Raw genomic sequence first — 14,754 nt, forward strand, 5'->3', positions numbered from 1 at the left:
CCTAGAATACACATTGGGTGACTTGTCCAAGGATAGACCCCCAAGAATCTTCTGTTGTTTAATCAGATCATTAGTAGATATTTTAATTAGATAAAAAAAATATATAATTAAATTGAAGCAATCAGTCCTGGACATAATGAAGGATTCTAGGCTTGCGAGGTTAACGTTAATTAATATTTCCTGAAAGCTCCCATCTGTTTTTATACAGACGCAGGCCATTGGAATATGTACTCTAACAATCGCCATTGGAGTATGCACTCTAATAGTGATGGGCGAATTTATTCGCCAGGCGCGAATTCACAGCGAATTTGCATGATTTGCCGCCAGCGAATAAATTCGCGAAACGCCCGCGAAATGGCGCCAGCAAAAAAACGGGCTCCGCCGTCAAAAACGAGACGCCGGTGCCGTTTCGCGAATTTTTCGCAAATTCGCCCATCACTACACTCTAACAATCACCAGCAATGGCCGCATGCTCCTCTTTATATTATGTCTAAGGACGAATCAAAGAATGACATATTTTTAAAAGGGATTCTATGATCACATAATTTTACAGTATCCCCTCTTCCATAACAATGTTGTCTACTTTTTCTTTTAAAAATGTTTAATTGCTCCCATTAGCCCTCATGTGATTGGACTGTGCCGTTATCAAGGTTCTGGGTTTTTCAGGCCTCCTCACCTGACCCAATTTAAAAGTGACAGTTTTATATTGTGCCCCCTCCAAAAAAAACAGGTAAGGCTTACCAGACATTGGCATTGTTTCAAAAACATTGGGATGTGCCCAGGTCTAAGTGTGGCCTTATTGTCAACCAGAAATGCTAATGTAATATAACAGCAAAAGACACCAACACAAGTGGTTACTTATATAAGGAGGTACTGTTGGCACTTACCCCAGCCAATGAGAATGTACCACCAAAAATACTTCTTCTCTGAAAAGAAAGAGATGACCAATAGTGTGTGTAGGTACAGGCCTTCCACCAGCAGCCAGAAGAAGTTGGCCATGATGCAGTATTGGAAGAAGACAATGGCAGCCTTGCAGCCAGCCTAAAAGAAATGATTCACAAGTTACATGGGGAATATATACAACCTATAGCTGAGATAATAATATCAGGGGGACTATACAAACACATTGCAAAGTGCCCTGGCTGGAATTTAACCTAGAACTCAATACCACCACTGAACCATATTATTATATTGATAGCCAAAGGCCCAACTTCTCTGTACCCTTCTCCAGTTATTAGACTTACTGGCCATGATACTCATGAAGGCTTTGAGTAACAGCCAATAGGAAATGACCATGTAAACCTAATCCATTTACAATTGGCTGCTGGTTCAAGAACACTGGAACCCCAACCCTCCTGAAAGCAGGATTAGCAGAATTGATAACACAATAAATAAGCACTAATGTGCTAGACGTAACACCCATATATAGTGAATGTGAATCCTGAATTCAATTAAAAACCCCAATCAGTAAGTCAGCAAGAAAGAAACAGTCCATGACAAGGTATACTTCTCCTTTAAGCAAGCTCATTGGAGGAAAAGTCCCACACTACAAATCCATTTTTAATGAAACTTTTAGACATCCTCTAAACTTTAGCACCTTTATTGCTCTCCCCACTCCCGTCAGGAATAGATATTAGTGGTTGCAATAGGCTGAATAATATGCTTGTTATTTGATATAAAGCACCAGCATTAGACGCATTAGGCTGCAGGTCTATATGTATGTAAAGCAGCTGCTTTATAAAGATGTATGAATAAAGATGAACAAAAGACCATATCCTTGTACAGGTTTGATAAATGGCTGGTATCAATGGCGCCTGTTCTCTGCAGCAAAGGATGCATAATAATTGTTAATTATAGTCTTTATGACACCACAACGATTATGTAATGAATAGTATTATTTATCTTTCATTTCATAACTACACATCTGATGCTACAGAGAAAAATAGCTGTTTATTAAAGAGGAATCATAGGCAAGGTCCAATATACTGCAGCACACTGTTAGATGAAGTAGCTTTTCAGTGAGACAAAAAATGGCAAAGTTTCGGGCTTCACAGGACCCTTTATCAAGCCTTTCCAGCGACGTCCATTGGTCCATCTAGTATACTTGAAGCACAACCAAGGTGAGCTAATTTGGTGCAAAGTTTTCAGCACAGGTGGGAATCAAACTCACAACGTTTGGGACTGGAGGCATGCAACCGAACCACTTGACCATTCAGGAGGCCTGAGAGGCCCAAAGTGTTGGCACTCTTCGTCTACTTATATGTTTTGAGCCAATAAAATCACCTTGCTGAAAAGCTGCTTCATCTGACAGTGTGCTGCAGTATATTGGATCTTGCTTATGATTTTCCTGACCCCTGGCAGGTTGGGTTAATTACTCCTTAAGCACCCTATCCTAAGGGATTCACGCATAAGGTTTGAGCACTCCATCATTGTGTGTTATTAAAGGGGAACCGACAGGAAAAGAAGAGCAAAAAAACAGACACAAACCACCATTTTTATCATCCTTTACATCTTGCCCTACAGTCCTACACCGGGTTGGGTACCCACTCCCATTCGACTTGGGTTTATTTAATGTTTTCTAGTAGACTTAAGGTATGAAGATCCATTATCCGGAAAGCCCCAGGTCCTGAATATTCTGGATAACAGGTGCAATGAATCTGAGACATAAGAGCCAGCTACTGTTCACTTGAAGCGACTGAACACAGTAGAAAATTAAGTCAGTGAGAAAAGGAACGTCTTTTCCTGTTTCTCTGATTAGAACTGTCCAGAGAAACATCAGCGGACTCTTCCCTTTTAGAGATGTCGCGAACTGTTCGCCGGCGAACTTGTTCGCGCGAACATCGGGTGTTCGCGCTCGCCGGAAGTTCGCGAACGTCGCGCGACGTTCGCCATTTTGGGTTCGCCATTGTTGGCGCTTTTTTTTGCCCTCTCACCCCAGACCAGCAGGTACATGGCAGCCAATCAGGAAGCTCTCCCCTGGACCACTCCCCTTCCCTATAAAAACCGAAGCCCTGCAGCGTTTTTTCACTCTGCCTGTGTGTGCTGAAGAGATAGTGTAGGGAGAGAGCTGCTGCCTGTTAGTGATTTCAGGGACAGTTGAAAGTTTGCTGGCTAGTAATCGTTTTGATACTGCTCTGTTATTGGAGGGACAGAAGTCTGCAGGGGTTTGAGGGACATTTAAGCTTAGGTAGCTTTGCTGGCTAGTAATCTACCTTCTACTGCAGTGCTCTGTATGTAGCTGCAGTGGGCAGCTGTCCTGCTTCTGATCTCATCTGCTGACTGCTGCAATAACAGTAGTCCTTGTAAGGACTGCTTTTATTTATTTTTTTGTTGTTTTACTACTACTACTACTACTACTACTATAAGAGCCCAGTGCTATTAGTCTAGCAGTGTTGGGGAGTGGGACTGGTGTGCTAATCTGCTGCTCCTAGTAGTTCAGCAGCACCAACTTTAATTTTTTTTTTTAATATTCATTTTTTTTTATTTTACTTTTTTTTATTTTACTACCGCTGTAGTAGTGTATAAGTTGACCTTTTAGGCATTATTTGCCCTGTAGGCATTATTTGCACACTGTTTTCTTCAACCCGCCATCGAGCTGTGTGACCTTGTTCACATTCTGTCTAAATATCCATAATATTACCGTCTCCAGAAAAAACACCGGAGTCACTTTTTTCAAGCAGCCATAATATATTTTACGTAATCCGTATCCACCGCTGTAGTAGTGTATACGTTGGCCTTGTAGGCATTATTTGCACACTGTTTTCTTCAACCCGCCATCGAGCTGTGTGACCTTGTTCCCATTCTGTCTAAATATCCATAATATTACCGTCTCCAGAAAAAACACCGGAGTCACTTTTTTCAAGCAGCATTCATATATTTTACGTAATCCGTATCCACCGCTGTAGTAGTGTATACGTTGGCCTTGTAGGCATTATTTGCACACTGTTTTCTTCAACCCGCCATCGAGCTGTGTGACCTTGTTCCCATTCTGTCTAAATATCCATAATATTACCGTCTCCAGAAAAAACACCGGAGTCACTTTTTTCAAGCAGCATTCATATATTTTACGTAATCCGTATCCACCGCTGTAGTAGTGTATACGTTGGCCTTGTAGGCATTATTTGCACACTGTTTTCTTCAACCCGCCATCGAGCTGTGTGACCTTGTTCCCATTCTGTCTAAATATCCATAATATTACCGTCTCCAGAAAAAACACCGGAGTCACTTTTTTCAAGCAGCATTCATATATTTTACGTAATCCGTATCCACCGCTGTAGTAGTGTATACGTTGGCCTTGTAGGCATTATTTGCACACTGTTTTCTTCAACCCGCCATCGAGCTGTGTGACCTTGTTCCCATTCTGTCTAAATATCCATAATATTACCGTCTCCAGAAAAAACACCGGAGTCACTTTTTTCAAGCAGCCATAATATATTTTACGTAATCCGTATCCACCGCTGTAGTAGTGTATACGTTGGCCTTGTAGGCATTATTTGCACACTGTTTTCTTCAACCCGCCATCGAGCTGTGTGACCTTGTTCCCATTCTGTCTAAATATCCATAATATTACCGTCTCCAGAAAAAACACCGGAGTCACTTTTTTCAAGCAGCATTCATATATTTTACGTAATCCGTATCCACCGCTGTAGTAGTGTATACGTTGGCCTTGTAGGCATTATTTGCACACTGTTTTCTTCAACCCGCCATCGAGCTGTGTGACCTTGTTCCCATTCTGTCTAAATATCCATAATATTACCGTCTCCAGAAAAAACACCGGAGTCACTTTTTTCAAGCAGCATTCATATATTTTACGTAATCCGTATCCACCGCTGTAGTAGTGTATACGTTGGCCTTGTAGGCATTATTTGCACACTGTTTTCTTCAACCCGCCATCGAGCTGTGTGACCTTGTTCCCATTCTGTCTAAATATCCATAATATTACCGTCTCCAGAAAAAACACCGGAGTCACTTTTTTCAAGCAGCATTCATATATTTTACGTAATCCGTATCCACCGCTGTAGTAGTGTATACGTTGGCCTTGTAGGCATTATTTGCACACTGTTTTCTTCAACCCGCCATCGAGCTGTGTGACCTTGTTCCCATTCTGTCTAAATATCCATAATATTACCGTCTCCAGAAAAAACACCGGAGTCACTTTTTTCAAGCAGCATTCATATATTTTACGTAATCCGTATCCACCGCTGTAGTAGTGTATACGTTGGCCTTGTAGGCATTATTTGCACAGTGTTTTCTTCAACCCGCCATCGAGCTGTGTGAGCTTGTTCACATTTTGTCTAAATATTGATAATATTATCGTCTCTAGAAAAACCACTTGAGTTACTTTTTTTCAAGCAGCATTCATATATTTTACGTAATCCGTATCCACCGCTGTAGTAGTGTATACGTTGACCTTGTAGGCATTATTTGCACACTGTTTTCTTCAACCCGCCATCGAGCTGTGTGAGCTTGTTCACATTTTGTCTAAATATTGATAATATTATCGTCTCTAGAAAAACCACTTGAGTTACTTTTTTTCAAGCAGCATTCATATATTTTACGTAATCCGTATCCACCGCTGTAGTAGTGTATACGTTGACCTTGTAGGCATTATTTGCACACTGTTTTCTTCAACCCGCCATCGAGCTGTGTGAGCTTGTTCACATTTTGTCTAAATATTGATAATATTATCGTCTCTAGAAAAACCACTTGAGTTACTTTTTTTCAAGCAGCATTCATATATTTTACGTAATCCGTATCCACCGCTGTAGTAGTGTATACGTTGACCTTGTAGGCATTATTTGCACAGTGTTTTCTTCAACCCGCCATCGAGCTGTGTGAGCTTGTTCACATTTTGTCTAAATATTGATAATATTATCGTCTCTAGAAAAACCACTTGAGTTACTTTTTTTCAAGCAGCATTCATATATTTTACGTAATCCGTATCCACCGCTGTAGTAGTGTATACGTTGACCTTGTAGGCATTATTTGCACACTGTTTTCTTCAACCCGCCATCGAGCTGTGTGAGCTTGTTCACATTTTGTCTAAATATTGATAATATTATCGTCTCTAGAAAAACCACTTGAGTTACTTTTTTTCAAGCAGCATTCATATATTTTACGTAATCCGTATCCACCGCTGTAGTAGTGTATACGTTGACCTTGTAGGCATTATTTGCACACTGTTTTCTTCAACCCGCCATCGAGCTGTGTGACCTTGTTCACATTTTGTCTAAATATTGATAATATTATCGTCTCTAGAAAAACCACTTGAGTTACTTTTTTTCAAGCAGCATTCATATATTTTACGTAATCCGTATCCACCGCTGTAGTAGTGTATACGTTGACTTTGTAGGCATTATTTGCACAGTGTTTTCTTCAACCCGCCATCTAGCTGTGTGTATTATCGTTTCCAGAAAAACCAACTGAGTTTTTGTTGTTGTTGTTGTTTTTTTAAAAATAATGCCAGGCAAAGGCAGGCCGCCACGCAGAGGCCGTGCTAGGGGCCGTGCTGCTATGCAATCCTGTGGCCCTAGCAAATTTCCCAGTTTTAAAAAGCCAATGACCCTGAACTCCCAAAATGCTGAAGAGGTAGTTGACTGGCTTACACAGCACACCCCATCCTCTACCGTTTCTAACTTTACCACAACATCCTCCTCATCCTCCACTGCTATGGCCACCCCACGTAACACTTCCTCCACCACCGGTGCCCCTTCTTCACTGGGGTCAGAGGAGTTATTTTCCAATGAGTTTCTTGAACTGAGTAATGCGCAACCATTATTGCCAGAAGAAGATGAAGGAGATGAGGACCTTACACCAGATTTAATTCTGGCAGAGAACACGATAGAGATGGACATAATGAGTGATGAGGAGGAGGTCCCCGCTGCTGCTTCCTTCTGTGATGTGTCAGAAGAAATTGATGCATCTGAGGAGAATGATGATGAGGAGATTGATGTTTTGTGGGTGCCTAGTAGAAGAGAGCAAGAGGAGGGTAGTTCAGATGGAGAGACGGAGAGTCAGAGAGGCAGTAGGAGAATAAGACTTAGAAGAAGCAGGGAGGACAGCCCGCAGGGATCAGCAGGGCAACAACATGTATCGGCACCTGTGTTCAGCCGGCCAACGCACCCGCCATTGCCGCCAATACCGCCAACTCCGCCAACTTCTACTGTTACCGCCAGATCGCACACTTCCAAAAAGTCAGCAGTGTGGGATTTTTTTAATGTGTGTGCCTCTGACAAAAGCATTGTAATTTGCAATGAGTGCAGTCAGAAACTGAGCCTTGGTAAGCCCAACAGCCACATAGGTACAACTTCTATGCGAAGGCACATGAGCGGCAAGCACAAAGCACTTTGGGAGCAACACCTCAAAGGCAACAGGCAAACTAAAAGCCACACTCCTTCTGGTCCAGCATCTTACTGCTCTACCTCTGCTCTCCTTGACCCGTCTGAACCACCCTCCACTCCGCCTTCCACCTTGACCACCTGTTCCCATTCCCAGTCATCTGCCACCAGCCAAGTTTCTGTGAAGGCCATGTTTGAGCGTAAGAAGCCAATGTCTGACTGTCACCCCCTTGCCCGGCGTCTGACAGCTGGCTTGTCTGCACTCTTAGCCCGCCAGCTTTTACCATACCAGCTGGTGGACTCTGAGGCCTTCCGCAAATTTGTAGCAATTGGGACACCGCAGTGGAAGGTACCCAGCCGCAATTTTTTTTCTAAAAAGGGAATACCACACCTGTACCAACATGTGCAGAGCCAAGTTACCGCATCTCTGTCACTTAGTGTTGGGCCAAAGGTCCATATGACTACTGACGCATGGTCCTCCAAGCATGGTCAGGGCAGGTATGTCACCTACACTGCCCACTGGGTGAACTTGGTAATGGCTGGGAAGCAGGGAATGGGTAGCTCAACAACAACAGTGGAGTTGGTGTCACCGCCACAGATTGCACGCGGTTCTGCCACCACCTCTACTCCTCCATCGCTCTCTACCTCGTCTTCTTCTTCTTCTTACTCTGCTGCTGGGTCCTCCTTCTCCTCCTCCACACCTGTGCACCCCCAGCTCCCCCTAGGCTATTCGACGTGCCAGGTACGCCGTTGTCACGCTGTCTTGGGGATGACGTGCCTGGAAAGCAAAAACCATACCGGATCTGTACTCCTGTCATCTCTGCAGTCACAGGCCGATCGGTGGCTGACCCCACACCAACTGCAGATCGGAAAAGTGGTGTGTGACAATGGAAGCAATCTGTTGGCAGCGTTGAGACTAGGCAATTTAACACATGTGCCCTGCATGGCACATGTGTTAAATTTAATAGTCCAACGTTTTGTCTCCAAGTACCCAGGATTCCAGGACGTTCTCACCCAGTCCAGAAAGGTGTCGGCCCATTTCAGACGTTCCTACACAGCCATGGCACGCCTTGCTGACATTCAGCAGCGCTACAACATGCCAGTCAGGCGTTTGATTTCTGACAGCCAGACTCGCTGGAATTCAACGCTCCTTATGTTGGAACGTCTGCTGCAACAACAAAGGGCCGTCAACGAGTACCTTTTTGAACTGGGTGGTAGGACTGGATCTGCACAGCTGGGGATTTTTTTCCCCCGTTACTGGGTGCTTATGCGCGATGCCTGCAGGCTCATGCGACCTTTTGAAGAGGTGACAAATATGGTCAGTCGCACCGAAGGCACCATCAGCGACCTAATACCCTTCGCTTTCTTCCTGGAGCGTGCCGTGCGACGAGTGACAGATGAGGCTGTAGACCAGCGTGACGAGGAGCTGGAAGCGCACGATTTCTGGTCGGAATCACCAGAACGAACCCAGGCACCTGCTGCAACGCAGGGAGAGGTGCCAGAAGTGGAGTCAGAGGAGGAAGGTGGCTTTGTGGAGGAGGAGGAGGAGGACCAACAGGAGCAGGCTTCCCAGGGGGCTAGTGGTGACCTTTTGGGGACCCCTGGTCTTGTACGTGGCTGGGGGGAGGAGACCGTGGATGATGCAGTCCTTGATAATGAGGAAGCGGAGATGGATAGCTCTGCATCCAACCTTGTGAGAATGGGGTCTTTCATGCTGTCATGCCTGTTGAAGGACCCCCGTATCAAGAGGCTTAAGGAGAAGGACCTGTACTGGGTCGCAACGCTACTAGACCCTCGGTACAAGCATAAAGTGTCAGAAATGTTACCAACATACCACAAGTCCGAAAAGATGCGGCATTTACAAACCAGCCTGCAAAACATGTTGTACAATGCTTTTAAGGGTGATGTCACTTCAGGAACTCATCAACATTCCAGGGGCAGAGGTGCCAGTAATCCTGCCACGAGCACACCTGCAAGGACAAAGCCCTTTGGCCAGTCTGTAACGTCAGACATGCAAATGTTTTTCTGTCCAAGGCAGCGCCACAACCCTTCTGGATCCACCCTCAAAGAACGCCTCGACCGGCAGGTAGCGGACTACCTGGCATTAACTGCAGATATCGACACTCTGAGGAGCGATGAACCCCTGGACTACTGGGTGCGCAGGCTTGATCTGTGGCCAGAGCTGTCACAATTTGCCATGAACCTCTTGTCTTGCCCAGCCTCAAGTGTGCTCTCAGAAAGGACCTTCAGTGCAGCAGGAGGGATTGTAACTGAGAAGAGAACTCGCCTAGGTCACAAAAGTGTCGATTACCTGACCTTTATTAAAATGAATGAGGGGTGGATCTCGGAGGGTTACTGCACGCCGGAAGACTTGTTCTGACTTCTATGCAGCTGTCCTTCTCTTCAAGCCTCATGACTCCACACACAGCTGTCCTTTAGCGTCCTCCTCCTCCCTCCGCCACCGTTACAAACTAGGGTGCAAACCCTACTGGTTTAATTTTTTCTGGCCTCTGTGCTTCAGTGGCTGCAACCAAAAAAATTTATATTTTCAGCATTTATATGGCATAATTTTTCTGGCAACTGTGCTTCAGTGGCTGCGTCCAAAAAAACTGGGCAAACAATGTCTACAAGGTCAACGTATGGCGAAAAATTACTATTTTCAGCATTTATATGGCATATTTTTTCTGGCAACTGTGCTTCAGTGGCTGCGTCCAAAAAAACTGGGCAAACAATGCCTACAAGGTCAACGTATGGCAGTTGTTTAAAGAGAACAGTAGATTACTAGCCAGCAAAGCTACCTAAGCTAAAATGTCCCTCAAATCCCTGCAGACTTCTGTCCCTCCAATACAGAGCAGTATCAAGCAGATTACTAGCCAGCAAGCTTACTATCATCTGTCCCTGAAATCACTAACAGCTCTCCCCCTACACTATCTCTTCCAAGCACACACAGGCAGATTTTTCAGATACATTTTTGCCCTTGATCCCCCTCTGGCATGCCACTGTCCAGGTCGTTGCACCCTTTAAACAACTTTAAAATCATTTTTCTGGCCAGAAATGTCTTTTCTAGATGTTAAAGTTCGCCTTCCCATTGAAGTCTATGGGGTTCGCGAACCGTTCGCGAACCGCTCGCATTTTTGCGCAAGTTCGCGAATATGTTCGCGAACTTTTTTTCCGACGTTCGCTACATCCCTATTCCCTTTCTACTCACTGTGTCCAGATGGCTGAAAGGAACAATGGGGGGGTGATGTTATTTCGGATTTATTATATTAACGGTGCAAATAATCGTGAAGACTAGAAAAACAAAAATTCATGCAAAGAGCAGAGCCATTTTACATGAACTTGTTTCGGTAGTTTACATTTCTGCAACTGAACTGATTAATAACTATTCCTGTAGCATCAGCTTTTATGACAGAGGAAATGCAATTTCTGCTTGATGACTTCCCAAGCAGCAGCCCAGAGCCCAGTGAGCATGTGCAGTGCCGCTGACACACAAAATATCCAAGATGTTGCTGGGGATCTTTACTGCTATAGGGCTGTTGAACCTCTGGGCTGGTACAGAAAGTTCAGTTTATAAAATACAGCATTTCTAGCTAGTTCCCCAGTTCACCTATAAATTACCATGTTCCATTGAACCTTCTTGCTGTACTAAGACAGAGAAAAAGCCGTAGTCTTACATCTCCTGAGGGATCTCTGCCAGTGACTTTCATTACTCACAGAATGACTCCCAAACAGGCAACACCCCCACCCCTGCCGGCCACTCTAATTTCAGTTACATCTCACATACTATTTCCATTTTCCTGTTTTATAGCCTGTCCCTATCAATCTTTCCCTTTCCACTCACCTGCCAGAAGCCCATTCAGAGCTACTGCCTATAAAGAATACAGATATAGATGAACTTCTCCCAGTCATTCCCCTTAACTCTGCCCTCAATCAGCCCATTCCTTCTGAGCACCTTAAGGGCAGAGACACACACTCAGATTCGGGGAGATTAGTCGCGCAGAGACAAATCTCCTCTTCTTCAGGGCAACTAATCTCCCCGAACTGCCTCCCTCTGGCTAGAATGTAAATCGCCAGCGGGATGGCTATCAGTGCACTTCGTTTTCTGAAGTCGCCCAAAGTTGCCTCACAAGAAAACTTCGAGCGACTTCAAAAAATGCACACTCCGAGTGCCATCCCGCCGGCGATTTCTATCCAGCGAGAGGCAGTTCTGGGAGATTAGTGGCCCGGAAGAAGAGGCGGTTTAACGCCGGGCGACTAAGGGCAGAGACGCGCTCAGATTCAGAGAGATTAGTTGCCCAGTGACAAATCTCCTCTTCTTCAGGGTGACTAAACTCCCCAAACTGCCTCCCAGCAGCTTAGAATCGAAATAGCCGGCGGGATGGCACTCGGAGTGCTCATGAGGAAACTTTGTGCGACTTCAGAAAACGAAGAGCTCAGCGTGCCATCCTGCCGTCGATTTAGATTCTAGCCGGCAGAAAGGCATTGCCTGAAGATTAGTCACCAAAGAAGAGGAGATTTGTCTAGGGGTGACTAATCTCCCCCAAAATTAGTGGCTCTTCCCTAAATCTCCCCAAATCTGATCTTGTGTCTCTGCTCTAACACCCTCGTGCCCATTGATATGTAAGTGCATCTCTATGCAATAAATCCACAGTTTTTGGAGAAAATATCGGTAGCACATCAGTTGCTCAGCTCTAAAGCATGAGAAAGCTTTAAATCTATTGGGAATGTCATGCAGAAAGACGGCAGATGCCACCTACATCCGTGCCATCTGTTAATGGCAACTGACATTTAACGGCAAACACAGATCAACGGCGTGAGGCTCTTGGAGTATATATATATATATATATATATATTTATTATATATATAATTACTCGATATATATTTATTATATATATAATTACTCAATAAATGCATAAGATTAATAGCTGGGTGCTGTGCCAGTCACCAGTGTGGCAGAATAAACCTTTTTAATACTTCTGGCCCCTCCTCCAGTGAGATGTCAAAGGCCTTTAATTATTTAAAATATAGAAAAAAGATGAGAAAGTGGCTTTTGGGGTGAGTCAGTTTAAGCTACCTAATACATTGAGCTATGCAATATAGCACTTGTGTTATTACACCGGCGTGTTCCCTTTACACAACAAAAAATGATTAGGCATTTTTGGTGCACAAGTGGACTCTATGGATTATACAAGTGTGAGCTCTTACAATCAGGAAATGATCAGGCATTTTTGGTGCACAAGTGAACCCCCTTATATTACACAAGTGTACATTCTTAAACTAAGGGATTGATTAGATATTTTTTGGTACACAAATATTTACCAAATAGACTCCACAAGTATAACCTTACATTTGGGGCACAAGTGGAGCCTATGGACTATGCACATATGATCCATTACACTAAGGAACTGCATAGCAATTTTTGGTGCAATGCGGAAGCCCAAGGACAACCTAATAGTGACCCCTTATGTAGTGGTGTAGTAGTTATGCCTCTACCCTTAGACCTAGGAAATGAGTAGATATTTCTGCCACTCTGGAGTGTTTACTTTCCTCAATGTATATCAGGGCCTTATTCTTTTAGGACCAAACTTTCTTGATGACAAATAACTACAATATAGGTTCCTTAAAGGAACAGTAACATCAAACAATTACAAAATCAATTAACTCTAGTAGTCTTTCTAAAGGAAACACATAACTTTTACCAATACAGGACAACAGTGTCTTATACTTGAATTACTTAAAGATGCTTTTATTTTTTTGGTTTTACTGTTCCTTTAAGAAGTGCAGCATTATAAATCGGCAGTTACAAATAGACAAATCTGGATGAATTGCTACTTACTGAGCCCGCAAAGCAGTGGTCGGATTCTCCGCTCTCAAAGAGGACAATGTCCTTAACGAACACGGCGATGGCTCTCATTATGAACGACATGAAGAGGTGCATGTGGATGTAATTCCTAGTGCAGTGCAGCTTTCTAATACAGAGAGGGCAAAACAGGAACGGCATTAGCCCTTTAAATCAGCGCGGGATTAGTAAGCGGTAATTAGAATTAAATATAATATACAAATGTTAAAGGAGTCCTTAATGGTAGTGTTAATCCCAAATCCATTGTCTTGATTGTTGGGAAGCAATTGCCCACACAAGGGAATTTTATTTCCTATATTCCAGGCCGCCTCCTATATAACCTGCCAGAAGAGATAACTACAACGTTTATTTAACTGCTACATGGACAGTTATCAGAACCATCCAGATATTAGAGCAGCAATTAAGTCAGATTTGCTGGGGATATATGTGTAATTGTTGTTTATACAAATGTAAGCTCCACAGGGACCCTTCCTCTTGTGTCTCTAACATTTACCCATTTATCTTCCTTGTCTGTTCTAGTCTAGATATGGGACCTGTTATGCAGAATGCTCGGGACTTGGGGTTTTCCAGATAACAGATCTTTCCACAATTTGGATCTTCATAGCTTAAAGGCCCCCATACACGGGCCGATAACAGCTGCCGACAGACCGAGTCGGCAGTTTATTGGCCTGTGTGTGGGGCCATCTGTCATCGGACATGTTAAAAAATCCCACCGGATTGCGGCCGCATCTATGAGTTGAGATCATTATCCGGGAGACCCTACTTTGGGATGAGCCTGACTGTTAATATCTCCTGCACTTTAGATGGAAACCTCGGGGATTTGCTCAAGCAAACTAATGACCAGTGACAGGGCAATTAAATGCACTGCCCTAAAAACTAACTGTCCCGCGATATCCCTGTACACACTGACCTACAATCCCCTGGAAATATATAAACCGGGACAATGAAGCGGACAAATCTTTCAATGAAATCACAAGCGGGACGGTTAGCGAAAAACAAAAGGTGTGAGCTAAAAATTGGGTCAAAATTAGGCCTCGCCTAAATAATAGAAAATCCCAAATGCGCAAAGTAAAAAGGGAAGATGTAATTGTGGGAAAAGATACAATTTTTGTTGCCTTGTTTTTGTGTTCCATGTGCAGAACATCTCTCTCCCTGCCTCGGAATGGGATTTCTATTCTCCGAGGGCCCCTCGCGTCTTGCAAATCCGTATAATGGAGACAGGACATTTTGAGAAAACAAAAATCCCTTTCAGATAATGATCCATGCTCCATTTAATCACATTTCCTATTCATTAGCATTAGCTATTCCTCCCTGTACATCTAAATGCTTAATTTATTGAAAAAAATAGAGCCTTTATCCTTTATTTACGTAGGGTTAATCTTCCCCTTGTTTCCCCTTAAAGGGACACATGGACTGGTTTTACTTTACAAATACGTTTCTGGGGCTTTTGCTCATGTGGGTTAACAGGCAGTTCAATTGGCTCCTATCTATAGAAATAAGTCAAATCAACTGGACTTGCTGTGTTTTTCTTGAAGACGTTTCACCAGTCATCCCCA

At 43.8% G+C, this 14,754-nt stretch overlaps 1 protein-coding gene across 1 annotated transcript in view; it reads right to left on the reverse strand.

Annotated features, from left to right (window-relative positions):
* Window positions 1-14,754, reverse strand: part of LOC108719808 (vasoactive intestinal polypeptide receptor) — a 118,582-nt gene that overhangs the window by 10,656 nt on the left and 93,172 nt on the right. Inside the window, exons 6-7 of the mRNA XM_018268981.2 lie at window positions 13,175-13,307; window positions 888-1,041 (exon numbers count right to left, since the gene is read on the reverse strand). Coding sequence (XP_018124470.1) covers window positions 888-1,041; window positions 13,175-13,307 — 287 coding nt within the window. The remainder of the gene's footprint in view (window positions 1-887; window positions 1,042-13,174; window positions 13,308-14,754) is intronic.

Source organism: Xenopus laevis, chromosome 6S, assembly GCF_017654675.1.
Source record: "Xenopus laevis strain J_2021 chromosome 6S, Xenopus_laevis_v10.1, whole genome shotgun sequence".
NCBI lineage: Eukaryota > Metazoa > Chordata > Amphibia > Anura > Pipidae > Xenopus > Xenopus laevis.